The sequence below is a fragment of the Epinephelus moara genome, chromosome 10 (genome assembly GCF_006386435.1).
Source record: "Epinephelus moara isolate mb chromosome 10, YSFRI_EMoa_1.0, whole genome shotgun sequence".
Classification (NCBI taxonomy): domain Eukaryota; kingdom Metazoa; phylum Chordata; class Actinopteri; order Perciformes; family Serranidae; genus Epinephelus; species Epinephelus moara.
Genome location: NC_065515.1, coordinates 11,547,934 through 11,570,687, shown reverse-complemented (window position 1 = coordinate 11,570,687; position 22,754 = coordinate 11,547,934). Strand labels below are relative to the sequence as shown.

Sequence of the window (22,754 nt, the reverse complement as noted above, 5' to 3'; positions counted from 1 at the left end):
TTGACTTGCCCAAGAAAAAATGACTTGGGACTTACTTGAGACTTGAAGGTTAAGACTTGAGACTTACTTGAGACTTGCACATGTGTGACTTGGTCCCATCTCTGCAAATAACCATAAGTTACTTATGGTTGGCCTGCAAAGACTAGTTAATATCGAGCACTTTTGTGCTTGAATTTCTTCTTACATCTGTAAACTTGACGAGATGAAGGTCAGTCTACCCCAGCTGTCTGGAGTTCCTCTATGTTGCTTCCTACGACAGATAATATCCACTTGCCTATTGTAGCCCCTCTAATAGCTGATGTTCAGAGCTGTTTTTTATTGACCCCAGCGCTCCTAAAATCCAGCGGGTTCCTCTGCTCCTTGCCAGAGTGCTACAGTGCTTAATGATGCCAGATGCTGGCTCATATTAGGCCCAGTAGCTGTTTTGGGTTTTTTCTTTTTTTTTTAACAGCTGTCCTGGCAACCTGCTCATCTGTTGGTTTACAGCGTAGACGGAGGGATATTTTCAGTGTCTATCATTCATCACACATCCTATTTTAATTACATGGAGTTCCTCAGAGGTTCATTCGGGGATCTGTGCTCGTGTAGTCGTATTTAATATGGATTGTTTCCAGTCTTATCGTTCTGTTTTGTCCAGCTGTACATGTTATTTGCACTGGAAATACTTCTGTATTCTGTATTTTGTATTTATGTCAGTCCACCTGGGCTCCTGCAGGCGGTGTAATTGCCTCAAACAAGTTTCTATGACGTGATGCCTGGTTGGTCTGAAATACTGCTGTTTGTCTTTTAACTTCGACACCACACCATTTAACACCATTAACTGAGCGTGGTCTATCTTCACTGCAAAGCACCTCAGAGACTGGGGCCTCATGTTTGATGGTGGTTAACCATCACAATTGGCCAATAATCCTGCAGAGTAATGTTTTCACTCAGTGGTGATAGCTGGGTCCCATTGGTGAGTTAAAACTTTAATGATCTCTAATAAGATTATGTTACACTGTAATAAAGGTTCGCGATGTACATAGCTTACATGGCTGGCTCAGGACACCTCATGCAGTTCATGATTATTAATTATCCCAACCTCTCAGTCAGTTAACCCTGGATTTATCAGTAATCTTGCAGTCTGTCAACAACTGTTTACTTTCACTCATTGTACTAATGGCAGTCTAGAGGCCTGTATTCCTGAACGTCGAAAGAGCACTTGGTCACACAGACATCGGATTAAAGTGGATCACCAGCGATTTAGTATTACATTTTTTAAAGTTAGGGGACTCACAAGAGACAGATTAATTAGAGAATTGTGAAAATTAAAGCATTACAGGCTGAGATATCCTGACACTCAGTCCCTAGTATGAGTCAAGCCCCAATCCCGTTGGATTCTACAATTCCCAAAATGCAATTCAACAGCATCTTTCATGAAACCCCCTCTGCTTTCTAAAGCGTCTTCATACTTCTGCGTTGAATTGATGCCGTACCTATGGTTTAGCCTCTGTATGATTGCGTACCCACCATAGTCTGACGTTCAACTTCCCAGCAATGTAATGTAGTGGGGACGCAGACTTGCTGTTTGTTTTTGTAAACTGAAAGCCTTTCCCACGATGGAAACAAACCTTTTATTTCAAAGATAACAGACAATAAATCAGAAAGACAAAAACCCCCACACAATAGCATTTGAAGTCCTGTGTGAACTTTAAATGAGCAGAGGAAATGTCCACTAGCCGCTGGTCTTATTGATGCAATGGGAATTGTGATAGGCTTATGCTAATAACATTAGCACATTGTATAAGTGGGGAAAACTTGTCAATCAAAAGACAGTTGTTTTGCCTTTGAATTTTGTGAGTTATAATGAAGCTGAATTTTGCAATATTACTTTTGTTAAATGTTGCTGTGGATTCTGGCTTCATGAGAAGAGGAAAAGTCTGCTAGCTCTTAGGCTAATTTATGCAGTGTCAAATGCCATAAGTTTGTGCTAATAGTGTTAGCATGTTGTATTTGTGGGGAAAGGTGTCTAGTTAAAGGCAGTTGTTTGTCTGTGAATGAACGAATGAATGTCTGTGAGTTATAACAGAGTCAAATTTTGTACTTTTGTTTAATGACGTCACTGGTAAGCCATGTTAATGTGTGTTTTATGTGCTAATTGAATCAATCAAATTTGACAGCACATCACAGAAGCTCAACACAGTGGCATAGAAACCCAAATGCCAGTTAGCATTTTGGAGGTGTAATAGCAGAGCGAGGCTATGACACAGGCTTTGGGTAGAGCCTATATATACAACTATAAATCAGCCTTAGATGTTCACACTTCCATTTTGTAATGCGGGCTTCCTACTGCAAAAAAAATCAAAGTCTCAAGCCCAAACTGAGCTCATCCAGATCAGATGACACTATTATAATATCATCATACTTTTTTAGTTTGTTTTCTACTTTCAAAGCTCTCTAGAGCCACTGAAGCTGTGCAATTGTTTTTAAAAGCTGAGCAGCGCTGCTTGTGACGAGTAAAGTTAGCTACAAAGTCATCAATGATTTGCCAGCACTGCCCTAAAACTTTGGATCAGCCCTCCCTTTGATGTCTGATCATCTGAACTGGACTTAAAACTAATTTTCTGCAGTGCTGGATGTGTGTGGCTCTCTTCCTATCCCCGCTGTGTTATTCTATTCTCTTTTTATATTTTATTTTTCCACCCCATCATGAGTCAGACAGACAGACGGTAATACATGGATATACAGCGACACACTAAACCAACACAAATGTCATCTCATTCTGACTCCTCCGGCGGGGTCTCTACCTCCTGCATCAAATTCAGCCTTTAATATCAGCCAGCCCAAAGCGGGGCACCAGCTATGAAGCTGTCATGCTGTTTTATCCAAACAGACTCTTCCACCCCAAACGCTGTCTGCCTGCAAAGCCCCTGTAATCCAGCCCTGAAACTTGCCAACTTCCCAGAGTCACAGATTCACATCACCTCTCCCCTCGCTTTCATTACGTCGCCTTTATTCTCTGTGTTTTTGAGCATCTCTTTCTAGCCCCACATCTTTCCTCACTCCTCGGACTTTCTTCTGCCTCCCCACCCATCTCCATTCACTTCTTCTCCTCTCCACTCCCATGACCTCTTGCCAACGCCCCAGGGATTTGCTCAGTTGTTGTGATGGCAGAGGATTGTGGGATACCAGCTGCAGTTTTAATGATTTTGCCCCCGGGCCCAGATCAGCCAGAGAAATACAGTTACCATTTTTCAACGGAATAAGAACTCTCACCCCTGCGACGCCTCTGCGAAATATGTGTGTGCATATGTTGTGAATTTGCATGTGAGTGTGTGTATTGTGCACAAACACTCAGACTTTTCATTTTGCATCTAAGAGATGCCGCCTGACTGGCTGCATTGTTTTGGTCACTTTTGCACATATTAAAATGAATTAGCATAGAGTTTCTGTAGCTACTAGCGAGACAGCTTGTGCATCAATGTGGGCAGTATTGTTGTTGAAGATGGAAGCTCATCTGACTGAATGCTTTCCTCCCTCTAATCTCCAAGTCTCTCTTTCTCTTTCTACCTTCCACCGCACTCTCCCTCGCTATTGCAGAACTGCAGCACGTCCTGCAAACACATTGCAATTAGCATCATGCGCTTCAGTGCATCCCAAACCGCTCACTGATGAAGTTCAATCAATTCGCTTTAATTATAACTTTCTCAGAAACACCTCTAATCTCTCCAAAAGTTTGATCTCTCTGGGGTTTGTTCGGTGAAATGCTGTGGCAGGTAGTTTAAAAAGTAACCGTTTGGAAAGTGCTATGAGCGTGTGTGTGTGCACCGAGCCTGACTCGCCCCCTGTCTTTCTTTCTCCCCCTTTCTCTCCTTCTAGACATTGATGACTGCCAGTCTAATCCATGCCAGAACGGAGGAACCTGCATCGATGAGATCAACTCCTTTGTGTGTCTTTGTCTGCCCAGCTACGGGGGAGCTACTTGCGAGAAAGGTAACAATGTGGATGAAAACTCTGCTTTCCCATTTTACTCAACAATGGGGTGTGTGTTTTGTGGAAGCAGAGAGCGAAAAAAGAGGAGGAGGAAGTCTGGGAGAAGTAAATTGACGGAGGATGGTGGAAATGATTGAGAGTCGTAGGAGGAGATGGCAAAAATGGATAAAGGAGGAAGACAAGGCAGAGAGGGATGAGACAAAGAATGTGGAGAAGCAAGGTGATGTGACAGTGGAGGTAGCACGATGAAGATAAAGAGGGGGAAGGGAGGGGAGATGAGTGTGAGGAGGTGGCACAGGAGAGCAAGATGATGCTCGGATGTGGAGACAGAGGTGCAGAGCAAACAACGAGGTTGAGGAAGATGGAGTTAATGAGGGTGTGTAAATGGAGACGGTGGAGGCGGTGGAAGTGGGAGGAAGAGGATGTGAATGTAGACAAAGAGGTGGAGGAGGAGGAGGAGGGAGAGGGAAGCCCTTTGGAATAATGTATCAGGTTTATACAGGACACCTGCGTCCAGCTGGTTTCTTTCTCTCATTACAGGAATTCCCCCGTGACAAGGGGGTTGCAAAGGAGGCTGTTCACAAACTGTATGTTACATGAAAACATGGCTGGCATGTTGGTGCAAAACAACGCTGAGGAAAACCAACAGCTGTTGTATCTATTAGAGTTTGATCGTTTGAATTTTGCACATTTTGATAGATAAAAATCCTGATTTTTTTTTTTTTTTTTTTTTTTTTTTTTTTGTTAAAAGGAGTTGAGTAGACATTGTTACACTGACAGTTGGGAAAATACTTCTAGAAAAACAAATTGAAGAAATGAGGAAGAAATGCACATGAGCTGCTACTATGTGCCAGATTATCTGATGAAATGATTAAGCTACAATGATAAATTCCCAGATATAAACATATACAATAAGTAGGGCTGCCCCCTAATGGTCAACGTGATGTTAGTCAACCAGAAAGGCCATTAGTCGGCAAGATGTCATTGGTCGCTTAGTCGCAAAAAACAAACAAAAAAACAACAACTATAAAACAAACATGAAACTCTATGAGGAGCTGTGCCTTGTCAAAATAGATCAAAATATATGCTATATGACTGGACCATGTGGGAAGTTAATTTGAAAGGACAGACACAGGAAGTGGCCACGCTCAGCAGTCAGACAGGAGTCATGTTACAAACCAATCACAGCCGACAGATATCTTTCCCTTCTTCTGTAAATATTCAGTCTGATAAATACGGAAAAGTTGATCATGTTAGTGCAGGGCTACCCAGAGCTTTACATCTGTCCCACAGACGAAACTGTAGGTCTACACACTTACAAACAGCACCTGGAAGAAGATCAGCTCTGCACTCAGGATTTCAGGTAAATAGACTATGATATGGTGCTTGTTAACATTTCTTAGCAACCTCAGATGCAACCTGCCGCCACACTCTTGAAAGCTGCCACAAAAAAGGCACAAGAGTAGCACCCAGTGTCCAACTTTGCGTTTTCCATTTGGTTAAAGACGTGGCATGTGTACAGCCCCTAATTTCCAGGGCTGGTACCTGCGGTTATTCCACAGGCTAGTTAATAACATGTCGGGCAGGAAATCCAAAGTGTGGGATCATTTTGAGAAGGTGAAGGACGAACCCAAGGTGATATGTAAACTCATCTTCATTGGTCGACTACAAACGTGACGTATCATCTGAAACATGGAAGTAGCTACATGCCCATTAGCCCACAGCGTCATTAACAGGCGGCTCGCTCAGTGTGTGACGTGCACTTGTAGATAAAATATAGGCCTATATTAATGAAGGTTCATTAGTACGGTTTTGTATTTCTCTGTAATGTAGCACAGTGTTAACAATGTTACTGATACTATTCTTTCTCACACCTTCAACTCAAACCATTGTGTTGCCCCGCCCAAAATATATAACTTAATAATTAAATTATTTTCGTAAACATACAGGCGACTAGTTGACTGATGGTCCTAAATGACGCCTATTGGTCGACTCGTGTACAGGGATACAATGGGAATTAAATACATGTGTGAGTTTAGAGTTTCCTCTCTGACTAACAATGCAATTACTGAATAATGCAAACCTTACATCTCTCAAACACAAGATTTAAAATAGCACAATTAAAAATTAAAGGATGAAAGCAAAGAAAGATAGTTGGAAAGATAAAGAGAGTGTGACATTTTTGGTGGAGGAGATATTTTTAGGAGATGAGTGAGAGAAATGGACCTGCACTTGTATAGAGCCTTTGTAGTCATCCGACCACTCAAAGCACATTTTACACTACATGTCACATTCACCCATTCACACACACATTCACACACTGGTGGCCAAGGCTACCATACAAGATGCCACCTGCTGCTCAGTTTTTGACACACTCACACACACTGATGGCACAGCCATTGAGAGCAATTCGGGGTTCAGTTTCTTGCTCAAGGACACTTGAGGAGACTGCAGGCTGGAGGAGCCGGGGATCAAACTGCTGATCTTCTGATTGGTGGACGACCCGCACTACCTCTGAGCCACAGCTTCCCCGAACAAGGGAAAGGAGGAGGGAACTGCTCTAAATTACATAAAACCAGTCAGGTTCCACTGGTCCAGTGTGACCTTTGACCTCAACTCTCAGAAGATCTGCCTTTTTTTTTTTCTGTGTGTCTGGCTTCCAGTGTCGCGCTCTGCTTTTTACAGGTCTGATGTGGGACTCTTAGGGCAGAGCGATCGATGAAGAGAGGAGGGGGAGTAGAGAGTGAAGCCAGAGAGAAGCAGCAGACTAAAGCAGGATATTTTTAATGCAGTAGACACTACAATAGGTTTGGCAGGCTCTATCAGATCTTTGCACTTCGCTTTGTGCGCGCCGGTTTGTTGGCTGAACTACAGTAGTTTGGCACAAACCAGCACTCACTGACTTTAACTGTCACTTTTCAGCTGGAGGTGACTCGTGGAAATGTGTGTCCTTTTCTCATCCGTTTCATCACCTTTGTTTACATCTCTGTGCTAGCATCTGTTGCTAAACTTTCTAACCAAGCTTGGGTTATTCCCAGAACGGCAAAGTCATGACCCACCCAGCTCTCTCTGATTGGCTAGAACACATTGCCTTTGTTGCTTGGGTTGGTTTGGTTGAGGCAAGGGGAGGGAGATTTATGAGGGTAAGAACATCAGGTAAAGTAATCAGAGGCAGAGCAAGGGCCGAGACCCATGCCATGAGGTCAGGTGCTGGGTGCTGCTCTTGTGGATACTCTGTGCCAACTTTGACTGGCATAAGGGAAGGTTGCACCGAATGTTACTAAGCAACCATAACCAGCACTGTATCATAGCCTACTTAACCAACACATTCTCACTCCGACCTCGTCACATTTTGACGTTTGGTCATGGACTTTCCACATCGAGATATGACGTGCAAGGTACCCTGGGTGCGTTGGTTGTTGACATTCTGGGACGCCATGTCAACTTCTGCCTGTTACATGCATTGACTGTTTTCAAAATACACTTGCAATGTAAAGTTTGTATAGAGTCTCTTTCAAAATATATGCACTACGTCGGTAATACGCTGCGAGTTCTTTACCTTCAACAACAAGCGCACGGGGTCACCTATAGAACACCTACCTCCCAGGTTAAAGTCGGTGGTTGTTGGATCCATCCAACACCCCTCCCACCCGCCCTGCTTGGATTTACGCCTCCTCAACTCACGTTGTTGTCCAGCCCCATTTCACCCTGATGCTGCTGGTCGGTGTTACACAATAACGGATCATGCCGACATGAATAGATAGCTTTTTATATCAGTGTCTAACACTGGAAGTCGATGCCCAAGCGCCGGTATTTGATGACTTCAGATCGAGACCAGGTTGACTTGAGAAGATGTTATGTGTGTTATGTCTATTACTAACATGACACACTTTAAAACTCACCAGACCAACCAACTACCTCCACGACGCAGTCCCAAGCCTCATTCTTTGTATTTTGGTCTCTGTAACCGAACAGTGACACATTATAAAGGACTGAGTGGGCGCGAACGCAAGTTATAAACTTGTCGATATCCATTGTCGGAACAGGTGTGCTGTAGGAACTAAAGTTACATGGCTTGTTCTCTGGGACCCGCTTCATCCAAGCACGTCAGCATTCTGATTGGTTGCCGCCTAACGTCAGAGCTTACTACCATAAAGTTAAATGAGTTTTAACTCCCCTCCAGAGCTGCTCTGGTCGCTTTGGTTGCCCAAGACGCGCGTCTGACGACCAGGTCACCCAAGTTGCTGGGCTCTCATTGAAAATGAATGACTTCTGCCGTTTTGGAAGCTCTGGTCGCTGTTGGTGTGAACGTACAGTTAAAATGCTTAACTTCTCCATATTTATCTCATAATGAGGGATGAAAGGAAAGATATCTGGCAGCTGTGATTGGTTCTTTCAAGTCACATGACATGCAGTGCACGTTCCTGCGTTCCAAAAATGTAACTTTCTCCGGGCGCAGCTGTCAAGCCCTGAAAAACAGCCGGTTGGAAATGTTTGCATGCTGCAACCATCTCGCTCTCACTTTTAAGTGCACCTTCTGCGTGTCTATGTTGAAAACACTACATCTGAGGGTGCAAAAAATGCTGCCTGTGTTCGGGCCCTAAGGCAGAGTGAGCAGGTCATGCCTTCACCATCCTGGGGAAAAACATGCTCGGGGGTCTGGACCTTATTAAATATTGGTAGATAAACATGAGGATTAACAAGAGGATTAAGTGGATAGAAAAGAGGGAAAGTCCGACAACTTTACTGAAGTGCAGTACTAAAACGTTTGAGTGCCTCTTTAGTCTCTTTATACTCGTTAACTCTTAGCAGCCTTTTTTGATGTTTCACCACAGCAGAAGCAACTCTGGTATCGGCTTTTTGGTATTTCCCTGTGGTCATGGCTGCCTGTTTAATATTCATGCCCCTCCTGTGGTGCGGATCATACATAAACAAGAAAATGAAAAAGCCACAGAGACTGTACAGTGTATGAATTTGAATGCAGTGCTGTTTTCAACTGTGTTTTCAGGCAGTTTTAACCTTACCTGAAATGTACAGCCTCTTTAAATCAGGGCAGATCATTAAAGTGTGAGGAGTAGAGACACTTGATCAATCACATCTCACAAGTTTTGATCATACCAGCCTTCAGTTTTGCATGTGCACCCTATCAATGGTGCTTTTTTTCCTCCCTCCATCCCAAACATACACTCATCTCCAGAGCATGCCTCTCATTTAACATGCACTGGAGCCGTGCGTACGTTTCCTCCCCCGCTGCGTTGCCGCCTTAACGCCTGATTGGGAGCAGCAGGTCCAATCGTGTAAATCTAAAGTCTCTGTTTTCCTGTTGCTTTTATCTCTCGCCGCTCCGCACTCACAGAAATATAGGATTCAGCTGTGAAAAGTACAATTCGCAACAGGCATCACTCTGCCATTTCAGCGTGATCTCAGTTTGATATCCGGGGGGTGGTCAAAACGGCGACACGGACGCTGGAAATGAACTCATTCGTTCCGCCGAGGCTTCCATCCATTTAAATGTCATCCAATTGGTCCCTGTCTCACTAAAATGGTCCGGTTCTCTCCGTCTCATTTGCCGTGTGTTCTTGACTGTGCGTGTGTGCATGTCCAGGTGTATGCCCCATGAGCTAACAGCATCGGATGCTGGGTAGATCTGGTTCGCTGCTGGCTCCCTCTGGCCTGTTACCATGGTGATCCCATCTGAGAGTCAATAATTGTAAGTTGACAGGGCTGAAGTCCTCAAGCAGATGCACAGAGAGAAAGAGAGAGGAGGAAATGGTTTGTTGTTGTGCAGTTTTTACAATCATATTAACGTTTGTTTTGGTGTTGACGAGGAAGTTGGTTTAGAGCAGGTTTTTGTCTGCAACACTTTGAAACTCAGGGGCTTTAAAAGTTGATGATATTCTTCTGTCACTTTTCAGCATTTTTCATATTATTTTACTGCAGTTGTTCCTGTGCGAAACACCTGAATCCCTCCTCCTGCAGTTAGTTTTCAGCAGTTCTGTATCAGTAATGAATGGATATTCGGTAAAAAGAAGAGGCAGTTGTGATTAGAGTAACAGAGACATCAGTCAGTTGTTTCTCTCTCCTCTCATCCCGGCACTGATTGTTGAGCCCATCCTGCAGTTTTTTTGGCTCGCTGCCTAATCAGTGGAGGCAGAAACCGAATCTCTCTCAGCCCGACTGCAGTGAAAAGTGACGGAGGAAGCATTAGCCGGTTTCTTCTCATCAGCTCCTTTTCCTCCAGTCTGTCTTTTTATACATCGTTCACTCTGGGATTCACTTCCCTCTGTCTTTCTAGGGAGGAAAAACGACATAATGTGCAAGTGTAAGAGTGTGGATTTGTTACTTTGCTATTCCACTACTGTAGACACCTCTGTTTCATGTTGCCTTCTCTTTTTTTTCTCCTTCTTTTCTCTCCCTACCTTTCTGCTGTCACTCCCTGCACTCCTTGCATCTTTTTGTGCCTCTCATCTCCGGTGCACCGCAGGACGTTTTGTCACTCCCTGTGAGTGTGTTTGTGTGTATATCTCTTTGTGTCGCTGTGTGTATGCATCTATGTGTGTGTGTGTGTGTGTGATGCTCTAGCATTTCTTGAAGCTGTGAAGTTAGAGATCTTTCAGCTAACAGACCTTCACACAGCCACACATTCGCATATGTTCCTACTTGTGAGGACTCTCATTGACATAATGCATTCTTCATCCTTAGCCATCACGACTACACGCCCAACCCCAACCTTTAAACTAGGTCTTATCCCTCACGCAGCCCTTTGAAGATGTGAGGAGCTGCCAAAATTTCCCCACATTCCCAAAGATTCTTCACTGCTCAGGGTCTTAAAGTCACATTTGTCCCCACAAAAATAGACATACAAAAGCACAAACAAACATCCCCATTTGCTCTGCTTCTTTTCTACGTCGGTGGCTCACTGATACATTATTTGCCACACATACAAACAAACAAAACTCACTCTACCTACCCTTGTACCCTTCCAATTATCAAAAGATTTTTTTCCCTGCCTGTTTATTCAGCAGCAGCTCAGACGCCAGTCGAACACTTCCCACTCCGAGCGGTAAACTACAGTGTTGTGCAATAACTCGTAGTTACAAAACAACCCGCTAAATAAAACAATAATCCTCTCCCTCTGTTTCCTAACAGCGCTAATAATCTACAAATTGGAAACAGGAAGCTTGCGTTAAAAGGATTGTGTAGCTAATTAATCCCATGGTGTCTGGCTGCTGCTTGGTTGTCTGTGAGAAATGTGTTTGCATTCACCCTAAACTTCCAGAGCTTCCTCCGTCTTCTCCTCCACCGCTTCTGCTTCCATACATCAGCATTAATATTTATTCATTTTTTCTTGACTTTTGGGAGAAAAGTGCTACATTCCCCAGTAGGCTGCACAGCTGTTACTGGCAAGTGTGACTGGCGACAGGTTGAGCATGCAGAAGGAAAGACACAGGCGAGCATGCCGATGAGTTTAGCCGAGCAGTGTGTTGGTGGAGTTTGCAGCCTTCAGGAAGTGCAGACCATTATACACCACAACTATCCATTGAAACCAATATAAATCCCAAATAAGTCACAGTGTTCCAGGCAGGACGGCTCACTCATTCCACTGGCAGGAGATACTGCTGGCATACACACACACAATACACACGCATGCTCAGACGCACAGTAGTCATTTGACAAGAAAACAAAAACTAGACAGCGTTACAGGAAACCTAAAGAAAAGTGGAGCACAACTTCCCCCCAAAGAGGACGGCGGGTGAATCTGGGGCAGACAGATAGGAAGACTTTTGAGCACGTTGACGCCAACAGCAACACCAGTGCTGCAGATTGGAAGCAGGCAGCAGACAATGTGGTGTAGTCTACACACTGAGACTAATGAGGAGGAGAGCAGACTGAGCTGACTAACAGCGGTGGGAAATGCTTCAGAAAAGCTCCAGATGCAGTCACTCCGTCTTTGTGCACTTTTTGTCTGACCTCGTATTCTACCTTTTCTTTCATGTATGCATGTGCTTACACGGAAGGTTGTTTACTTGTAATTTAGAGTCAGTAATTGTAGATGAATGATTGAATGATGTTTGCTCTGAATTGCACATTACCGAAATTTGGGGCATTTTGAGTGTCCTCTGATTTTTGGAATTGCTTCCACACTGGACTATTCATGGTTTAAGTCCCAATGCTAATGTCCCGTGTAGGGATGTCACGATACGCAGATATTGACGATAACCGTGATACTTAAACATGAAACATTGATATCATGTTAATTATACATGCATGATAATACTATATAAATAATCCAGCACCTCTTAAACAATTTCCATTTCTTTCTTTTCTTGCGTTGATTCTCTCCCCCAATGCCACCTGGTTGCTTTATCACTAGTAGCCAGTGAGTGTAATCTCTCTTTTTGTATGATTTTTCATCATAGTTATGGTCACACACTCTCTCTCCACCTCGCGACACTCGTATCTTGAGTGTAATTTATTTCCAACAAGAGACAAAATGCACTATAAACAAGGTTAAATTTGACTGATAACATTATTTTTATCTTAAATTTTCTATAGGTATCTCGATAATATCCTTATTGTGAACTCTTTTGGCCACAATCATCGTGTGGTGAAAATCTGATATCGTGCCAGCCCCAGGTAAGTGCTTATGCACAATGTAGAGTATCTGTTACATAGGGCATGCCTGACTTTGCAGGAGAATAGAGTTTGCATCCCCTTACTGTCCATCACTTAACATTTATTTTTTACTAACCGTAACCACAAAATTTAGCCAACCTTACCCAAGTGTTTTACATACGGTGGCATATTAGGGCGATTGTAATTAAAGAATAAAAAAAAAAAAAATAAAATACAAAGCCAGGGGACTCAGAAGAGCGAGAACTGACAAGATTCAATTTGTATATTTGCACAAACTCAGAAGAGCGAGAACTGACAAGATTCAATTTGTATATTTGCACAATAAAAACTTAGATATTCACATTTTCGGATGTTATGGGATCAAATTTTTATTTTGTTTCTTTGCAAATTATTAATAATAAATCATATATACATAGCCCCATCTCATCCATATGTGTCTATATGTTTTACAATGTTTGCGGTTGAAATTCCAGAAAGCAAAATTGACCTATTATCTCACCCTTCCCTCCCCTCCCCACCTGGGCTGGCTTAGGATGACCTGTGATGGTGACAATAAAAATAAAAATAAATAAATGAATACAGAAATAAGTAAGACAAAAAAAATGAATTATTAAAATTTGTATTAAAAGTTATACATTTGTAAGAAAAACTCTGAGATTAGGGTCACAAATTGACTAGACCCAAAACACAAAGCTTTAGTGGTGTAATGTTGGTGTTGGTGTAATGTAAAGAGCACTGCTGTTGATTGATTTGCAGAATCGACCAGTTTTAACAGTCTGTTGGTAGCGTTTGGTTTCAAGTAGTGTTGTCATAAATATTGATTTATCCATACATATCAATTCTGAATATTTGAAACGGTTTCAGTGCTCATTTTCTACGGTATCTATATTCCGGTACCAGCTATGCTGTCTCACTCTCTCTTATCGCTAATGTTTGCTACAGTCATTCTGCTGCTCTTTGCTGCAAACCAAGAAAAAGACAGCTGTATTTTTCAATGAATATTTTAAATTGTATGCCCTCAATGTCAGTTTTTTTCCTGTGGTGTTAAAATGGTGTTAAATAGTAATAATTTCAAGGTATTTTATCAAAGTTAGAAATCCAGTATCATGGCAGCACTAGTTTCAAGTGGGAAGACATTGGGTCAAAAGGGAGGTCAAATACAGAACAAAAAACAAAGTTAGAGTGTCAGTATCACACTTTTTATGAATATTTCATTTCAGTTAACTGTGCATTTTTACTCGTCATATGAATACTCCAATCATATGTATGCCTCTGTCATCAGTGGCACTCTTGTTCGAAGTAGAAGTTTCTACTGATGTGGGGTCAGACCAGGTTTTGACCATCATCAGTGTCAGTCTCTCCGTCCTTATCATGCCATGTCTTCTGAGCCAGAGATGTCCACTCTTGAAATCCCATTGGTCAATTAGATACGTCACTCAAGGCTTATCTCCTCTCCACACTCTTGTTAAGCCACAGTACACTGAGCACTTTGGCTGAACTTGTGATCTACAAGCTTCTGTTTGATGTCTGATAGTCCCTGCGTCTTTGTTTGTTTGCTTTTTGCTTTTTTATATCATTGTGCTTGGCGTGGGTGGTTTAGTGACTCAGCATCGGCTTTCAGAGTTGACAGAGAGGCTGAGAAGAGAGGCGTTTGAGTTCACCGACTTCACTGCGATGCCTCTCTGCTCTGTCCCTGACTGCTGCCGCTGCCTAAACTGGCCACTCAGCAGAACGCTTGGCTCAAAATTAATTTTTGTGCATCCTCCGGGTCTTTAGAAGCTATTAATGCTAATGAAGATTCATGCGTTCTAATAACATGTCGAGAGGGACACGTGCCAAGACTGAGAAGAGAGGGACCTGGAGCTTCTTGGTTTAGCTCGCTCACAACCGTCTCCAGAAGAGAATAAACACAGACAGAAACTCAGGTGCAAACATAAAAATATCCCTGAAGTTCTGCCTGAGCCTGGCACAGGCTATTCAAATGGAAGAACAGCAAGGCATCACTCTCACTCCATATGCTATTGTGTTCAACACTTGCCAAATCTCCCTCCTAACAGGAAAGCTGGAGAGATGAGGGGGTAATTTATTCTCATTCAAAGTGCTTAATTAGACAATGTTCCTGAAGCAACTGTCATTCTCTTCTGCTGAGTGGAAGGAAGTTCAGGCAGAAAAGAAAGAAGCAGTGAAGAAAAGAGGGAGAGGAAGCATCAGAGCAGGTGTTACAATAGATGAAAAGAGAAGAAGAGATGGAGGAAGAGAGGAGAGTCTGTGTTCCTTTGCTGTGCATTAATGAACGTTTCTGATGGAGCGGTGTAAAACACTACTTTGAGCTGTGCTAGAGGTTTAGCACGCTTCTGTACTTCCTCTTTCTGATACTCCCCCGAAAATTGTCAAAGCGCTCTGATTGCAGAGTTACGAGGCCTGGCTTGTACTATCACACTTCCTTTTGTCTTTCATTAACTGTCGTCCTGCAGTTTTTCCAACACAGGAAGTTTTCCAGCAAATTCTTAGAAACTTAGGAACTTAACCTGCGTTTCAGTCTCAGGAATCATGCTTCAGTTTTGGTTCCTTCCTACTAAGGTGCCTGCTCATGTGTGGTATTATATGACTCTGCATTTATTCGGACTTGCAACCGTGGCTGCATGTCGCAAGTATTAGAATTATGTTTGAAAAAAGTTGTGAAATGAATGAACTAATGCCCGTTGCAAGCTGGCAGTACAACACACTGTCATCCCAGATCATCAATTACCTCTTCATGGCCCTCAGTATGTGGTTCCAAGGCCGAAGGCACCCTTTGGAGACTCAATGAGATGTATTCTTTCGCATCTGTATGTGATGCACAGCTGTCTTCTGGCTGAAACAAGTTGTAACATGTGGCTGATGTTTTCAAAGGGTTGTTGTTAGGTTTAGGCAACAAACTGCTTGGTAAGGTTTAGACAAAATTCATGTTTGAAGTAAATACATCACATGACTGATGTAAGTATGTGACAGATGGATAGAAGTTACTTAACCTTACGTTAAAACAGCACTGACCTATGGTTTCACACAGGACACCGAACAGCCATCTCCTGGATGAAAGTTTGTCTGACCCATCCACCACATCTCCCTCCCATCCTAGTCAAACTCTCTCGCTCTTGGCCGGAGTGATGCTAGATGAAACTGCTGTGACATCAACTTCAACGAGACACTTGTTGATCCTTTTATTGGCAACCAAACAGAGGAACGTCTGCACTCTGTCAATTGTACGACATAGTAGATGGCATAAAACCCAGTTCAGGCCAAAGTTTCATGATGAGACAATACCATTTTAGAACTTTTTTACCAGCCAATCAGCTTGTAGCAAAGTCAGCTGGTCAAGTCCACCTATGAGCAGATGGCGTGTTCACTTGCTGTGGAGTTCTCTGACCATAGCCCTCCATCCCTGCCAAGCCTGAGTTTGCCTCATTTATATCCCCACTACTGCTGGCCTCCATCCTCACACTGTGTTGGTGTTGGACGGTGGGTCGGTGCTGCTGTTCTTTGTATGTGCGTGTGTCACACACACACAGCCTACTTATTCACTGTTAATCAGTGCTTATTATTTAAATCATTGCAGCGTATTAACGAAGAATGCGGTCCATCTGAAGCTCTTATCGTTTTATGTTCCATTAATAGTAGAAATGCAATTGCAGATAGTACCTAGAGTATTACCAATTTTTAGAAATCACATTACTTGCTGCCCATGCGAAACAGGTTCACTTGTATGTATGCTCTTTACATTAGCTGCACACAGATGAAGCATTTTCTGCCCACTCTTTTTTACAGTAAAACTGATGCAGATAATGGAAACATAAGCCATTTTCACACAGAGATCACGTTATAGGGTTGCTACTAAGTCCCTTCTGTGTGCCACCTTCGCATTTTTACACATAATCAAACAATGGCATCATACCGCCCCAGTGTGTGATTTTAGACAGCATGCCAGCATCCTGGAAGCAAAAGAGGCATGACTGGTGTAACATGTAACACAACAGCATTGGCCTCTAGTGTGACATATAACATATGTGTTGGCACACGCAGCGCTTTTTAACAATAACAATGGCATATCATGGCAATAACAATCATTTACCGTCTGTGTAACATGGCAGCTTATCTTGTTCTTTGCTTGGAGGGTAAAGCGCCCCTGGACTTGATTGTTTTCCCAGTTTGCGGATATTTTTAGCTGCTGTTCTTCTTTGAGTTAGCTGCTAACTACTATTAGCTTTTTTTTATATCTCCCAGCAGTAAGTCACACACATACGATGTCGTGAAAACGTCACGCCTGCCCTGTCCATGGTCTCGTCTTGCTGGCTGACCCTTTTACACAGACTGGATTCAGTGCTATTACTACCTCCACTGCCTGCTTAAATGTAAGACAACTCTGTCCCTCCTTTCTCCAGTCGTACCATTTATAAAGAACAGCAAAGTGGAATAATGGCTTCAGATTTCCACCAGGAACAGGCTGTGTGAAAGGGGCTATAGACTTAGATTTTGGGTGTGACACAGGGGACACTTTTTGCCACATTTACCCCCACCTCCCCCCAGAAAGGCACAAAGTTATGCATAAAAAATCCGCAGAATAATGCTCAAAATTTACTTGGGGAGGACCCCAAACCCCCCCTTTTCATACGTGTTTCCGCCATGTTGAAAGAAAACCTACACCCTTAAATGGAAACATGTGACTGTGACTGTGTGCTGTCATCACCTTACACTAATTACACACTGTGTCTGTTTGAATAAACTGGACTTTTCACCTGTTTACTGTAAAGGCCCGTGCTGCCCTCACTGTAACCTCGGCCTCCTCCATCAACATTAATCTGCAGAGACACGTCTATGGACTAATTATGCAGAATGAGCCTTCAGACTGGCATCAGTCATTCATGTTGTGTTCTGTAGCTGTTTTACTGTAACATCCATTACTCCTAATTGTGAGAATCACACTATTAAGATGTTCCATTAATCAACACCGCACTCGTAACAGCCATTAATAATTTCACAGCCGCTCTCACATTCTCCTCACATTCTCACCTTTTGTCGCTGGCTATCAGCAGCTTCCTCCTCATCTCCCTCTCTCTCTGTGTCCCTGCGTCTCTCTCTCACTCCCTTACTTCCTCCCTCTCTGGACTGCTGTCATCTGCCCTCTTGCAAATGGCACACTGAGCTGTCAGCCTTCAAAGAGTCACACAGGGAGGAGGCATAATGGCAGCACACACACATGCAAACACACATTCCAACCGTTTCATCGTTCAGGGGATCTAAAAAAGCCGAGCACTGGAAATATCACTTGGTGATGTGGATAAACGAGCCAATCAGTCAGCTGGAAGTGTATGGCCTTTTATTTCCTAACTGCCGTTCACTAAAGTCTGTGGGAATATTAATCGCTGAAACATACCCCCTGCCTCTCTCTCTCTGCCTGACAGAGGGAAAGCGGGAAAAAGAAGACGACTTGAGTAATGTCTAAATATTTGAAGAGGTTGATGTGATGTCAGGCTTTGAGCCTCACTGTCAGCGAGTGGGAGAAGAAATCAGCAGAGACTAGGTTGAAGATCTGAGGGGGAGAAAACATGCCTGTTTACTTTTCATCTCTGCTTTTCTTTCTCTCTGTCTCTCTGTTTCTGTGACTCTTTCACTTTCTTACTCTGTCTCTCTTCTCTGTCCTCCCACTCTGCATCTAACTGTGTTTGATGCTCTTAGTTTGTCTGTCTTTAATTTTTTGTCTTTGTTGGACACTGAATTTTTTTATGTATGTATGTAAATCCCAAGTAGAAGTGACACCGAGCCTGCGTTTGTGTGTGTAGTTCGTACTCTCGGGTTTAAAGGCTATAATGTAGCCTGTTCCTTACACCTGTACATTACAGACTGACCGCAGTTGGTGTGTGATACAATGAAGGGGTGTGTGTTTAATTTATAGAAGTGGGTATTTGTGTACGTGTCTATTTTTGTCAGTGTGACACCTACCCTGACTCTCCTGTCCCTGCTCCTGTAGATAATAACCCATCGTCCACCTTCATGAGCCAAACTGGACCCTCTCCCAATGCTAATACAATGCACCAGCTGCCATGTGGCAAACATTTTGCCCAGGTAGCTTCCAGGTCTGATGACGCAGTGAAGTTAGCAGTCAGCAGAGACAATGACAGCAGCAGTGACTGATCGTTGGTCCCATGGGACCAGAGATAACAGTAGTAACGTCGTTCTACCTAATGCTAATTTACTGCTCGCTGTTCAGAGGCACATGGTCTGTGCTGCAGGGACAAGTGTGGCTTCAAAATGCTGACTCTAATGCAGCCAGTTTCCTGTGAGACTGTGGGAAGGTTCCAATATGAGATTAACCTTTCCATAGATGTCCAGTTTGTTGATTGAACACTGGTAGATTTTTAGAGAATTGCTTAAATCTTAATGAAGGTCTCGGAGATCCTGAAACTTATTTCTATGTATTGGACAGAGAGAAACAACCTGCACTGGTCACCAGGCCATTAGTGTTTCAACACTAACACCATATTTCTATATTGTCTGCAAATATTAAAAAATTCAGACAGGCATACAGGTTGTTGACCACAGTAACACTGGCTGGTTCACAAGCACAAGGGTGTCATCAGATAAAGACACACCTTGAAACATGTAGCCCTGTTGTATGCAGATGTAAATGCCTGCCGCGCTGGGCTGACATGTGGAGTCAAACCACGTCAATAGTGCATAGTGACAGGTTATTAGTGTTCCTCCTCAAGCTTAATATTATACCGTATGTTATAAACCTAACTGTCACCTGTAATAAGAACTATTTACATTAAAGAAAAACAACATTAATTTTCGTAAGAATGCATTTGAGCTCATGTGTAAAAGGGTTTCCTCTCATCTCCAGGAAATGAAAAAGTTTGAAAGCAGCCATCTTATCTGAACTTAACTAATATGTATCCAGTTCTTCTCATGAAGTGACTGAATTGACCCAGACATACTCACAAGTATAAGTAAATTAGCGTTCCCACTGTGCACTGTGAAAGGAGATCTGTTACTAAGTGAAGAGGTCATGCACACAAAAGTTAAAGCCCAGGCTCATCTTGCGATTAAGGCAGCCTTGTTAACCAGGGAGCCACTGATTCACCCAGCGGAGGCTGAAAAGGCTGAATTAGCTAATTGGGTTTCTTGTCATTAGCATGTTTTGTGGTCATCAGATTCAATCCCCAGACAACCGTTAGAAACTTGAACAGGCAAAGTAATGAAGCAGTTCTCCACATTTAGATTTATAATAATCATCAGAGCAACTGACATCTCTGCTCAGAAAAAATGCAACCCAATCACCAGAGTATATGTTGGTATTGTAGGTTACATATGTACATTATTATGTTGCAGATATGTTGAAACTGAACATGTTGTTATGTTTCAGCAATGCTGTGGTCAATGTGTAGTTATGTTTAGGCACAAAAACCACTTGGTCATGTTTTGGGCTTGCCTAAGTCTCACACCATCCACCATCCCATCACATACAATCAGAACTGTCATTTTAAAAACATTGATATAATACTTATGACATGAACAAACGTAATGTATCTGTGTTTTGCAGAAATGTACAATGCCAGCATTTTCCTCTGGCGACTGCTTAGAACACTTTTGTATTGAATGAACAAACAAACAGACGGCTGTAGATAGAACATGAGAGCTCTCATCTCTCTCGCTGTATTTTCTTTAAATTACAGGACAAATCATCCAGTGCTTGTAATTTCAGGATTCAACATGCATTTGCTAAAAGTCATACTGTACTTAAGCAGTAGTACTAAAGCAAAACACTGAGGTGGTGATTCACCACTGTAGTTTATGTGTGTGACAGATTTTGTACTAATATTGTTTCTAAGTACTCTGTAAATTCGGTTTAGTCAGATGAATGACAGCAATGTATTTCAGTTCTGTCACATTTCTGTGTGACTGACATGGATTTATGTTCCCAAAATGTCTGTGGTGTGATAAACCTCATTTGGTATGTAAAGAAACACTGAGAATTATTTGTGAATAGCAGCTGATCCGAGCCTTGTGCACGCAGGAGCTTCTTTTACAGTTGTTGTGAGTCAGCCATTAGTCATCACTCAGACACATTTTTACTCAAATGTGGGTAGATATCTTTTGAAATGTTTTTATTAGCATAATGAAAGTAAAACGACCAAGTGTCAGTGCTGAACAACACTTTTCAGAAATCTTGCAGTGTGAAATCTAAAGATTTTTTTCTACAAAAAAAATTCCCTGAATGCAGAACTTTCGCCTATAATAGAGAACTATTTAGATTTGAACCATCGGGTCGAGCAACAAGTACAAACAAGTAAACAAGATGCTAGCTTTCAGTACTTAACCTTTTCCAGGTAGGTAGGTAGGTAGGTATCCAGGTAGGTAGGTAGGTAGGTAGCTAGCTATCTAGCTATCTAGATAGATAGATAGATAGATAGATAGATAGATAGACTGGCGTTGGCAGAGATGGGCGCAATCCACATACTCAGCTCTGCTGCTCATCCCACAAATGCATGTTCCTTACTAGACTCACAAGTCAGTCTTTAGATGCTTTGCTTAACTAAAGACTGATGACTTTCTGCCTGATTTTGTGTTTAGATGGGCGGATACAATTTCAGAGTTTAAAAAAACTCCCTACGTCGCAGAACCAATAGTAAATCCGCAGGGCAGTCCTTCGGTGGCTCGCTGAACTCTTGTGCTCGTAAACATAGTCCGACTGCGTTAAAAGTTTTAAACAAAGTGGCTGTAAGTCCTTCATTTCCACAATCTTGTGGACTGAGCACACGTTTGATAAAACAGAGTTAAATCTCTCGGCATCCATTTTCAAGCTCTCTGTGTGTTTGTTTCCTTGCGGACGAGAAAAGGGGGAGCGCACATTTCCGGGAGGGCGTGTCCTTTTAAAAAATGCAAGAGGCGTTGCTTTGTTGCCGGCCGTTTTCTCTGGTGTGTTAAACACACTTTAGAAAGGAGTGTCCCCAGACTATCAGAAGGTGGAGATCTCTGATTGTCTGGTGGCGAGACTAGTTCCTTACAAATGTGGCACCATTTAGAAGGGAAATAAACAGGCTTTACAATGGTCTACAATTTATTGCCAAGAAGCATTGTTTCAGTAAAGAAATAATCTACCAAACACAAATGTCCTCCAATATATACGATACAAGAGTGCAAATAGGCAGGCCCATCTTATAAAAATAGTAGTGTTCCCTAATGCAGTTATTCTGTGTCTATTGCCTGTACAGCATAGAGAATAAAGGACTTATTATACATGTTCCAAATGGTTCTTGGGACCCTAAATCGATGCCCAGATGGGAGCAGCTCAAACTCTGTGTGTAATGTATGTGAGGCATTGCTAATTCTATGTGTGGCCTTCCTGTGTACAGCATTGTCAAATATATTGCTGAGTTGTTGTCATCTTCCCTGCAATGTTGACAATCTTGGAGAGCTTGTTTTTGCTCCTCGCGCTCGGGGTTGCCGTACCATGCTGTAATGTTGATGATAAAAAGTTCAGGACCTTAAGACCAGAACTTCAGGGGCGGTATTCACAAACATTCTGAGAGTACTCACAGGGAGCTCCTAACTTAGCCTAAAAACTTTTAGTAACAAGTCCCTTCCTTGCTAAGAGTTGCTCTGAGAACTTTCCTAATCACTTCTAAGCTAGGACAGACGCACCCCTCTGTGAGCCTTCAAGGTATGGAAACCCAGTGGAAATGAAATGACGGCTGATTGTGAAAGTGTTGTCATTGTTAGTGTGATCACTCGGCTGATGGAGGGTCGAGACAGACACAAGTCATCACTGCTGCACTGTTGCATTTTTCCAGTTTTCCAAATATGTTAGTTTCGTGATCATTTTATTTCTGATGTTAAAGTGTGTGCATATCCCTAATGACATCAACCATATATAGGGGTGCACGATAACTATCGGGCCGATAACAGGAATTATTACGTAATTCCGAAAGTCTGATATCATGACGAATAGCCCCGATAACATATATAATTTTGTCAGCACGGCAGTGCCCCGCTCCCACTATGAGACCTGAATGGCCTGCAGTGAATGCTGCGTTCAAGTGACGTCGGCATAATCAGAAAAACTCTTTCTGACTGGGAAAATTCAAGAATACCCCCTCATGTCGGAAAAC

At 42.7% G+C, this 22,754-nt stretch overlaps 1 protein-coding gene across 1 annotated transcript in view; it reads left to right on the top strand.

Annotated features, from left to right (window-relative positions):
* ncanb (neurocan b) overlaps positions 1-22,754 on the top strand; it is a 220,265-nt gene that overhangs the window by 158,872 nt on the left and 38,639 nt on the right. The window contains exon 11 of the mRNA XM_050055537.1: positions 3,859-3,972. Coding sequence (XP_049911494.1) covers positions 3,859-3,972 — 114 coding nt within the window. The remainder of the gene's footprint in view (positions 1-3,858; positions 3,973-22,754) is intronic.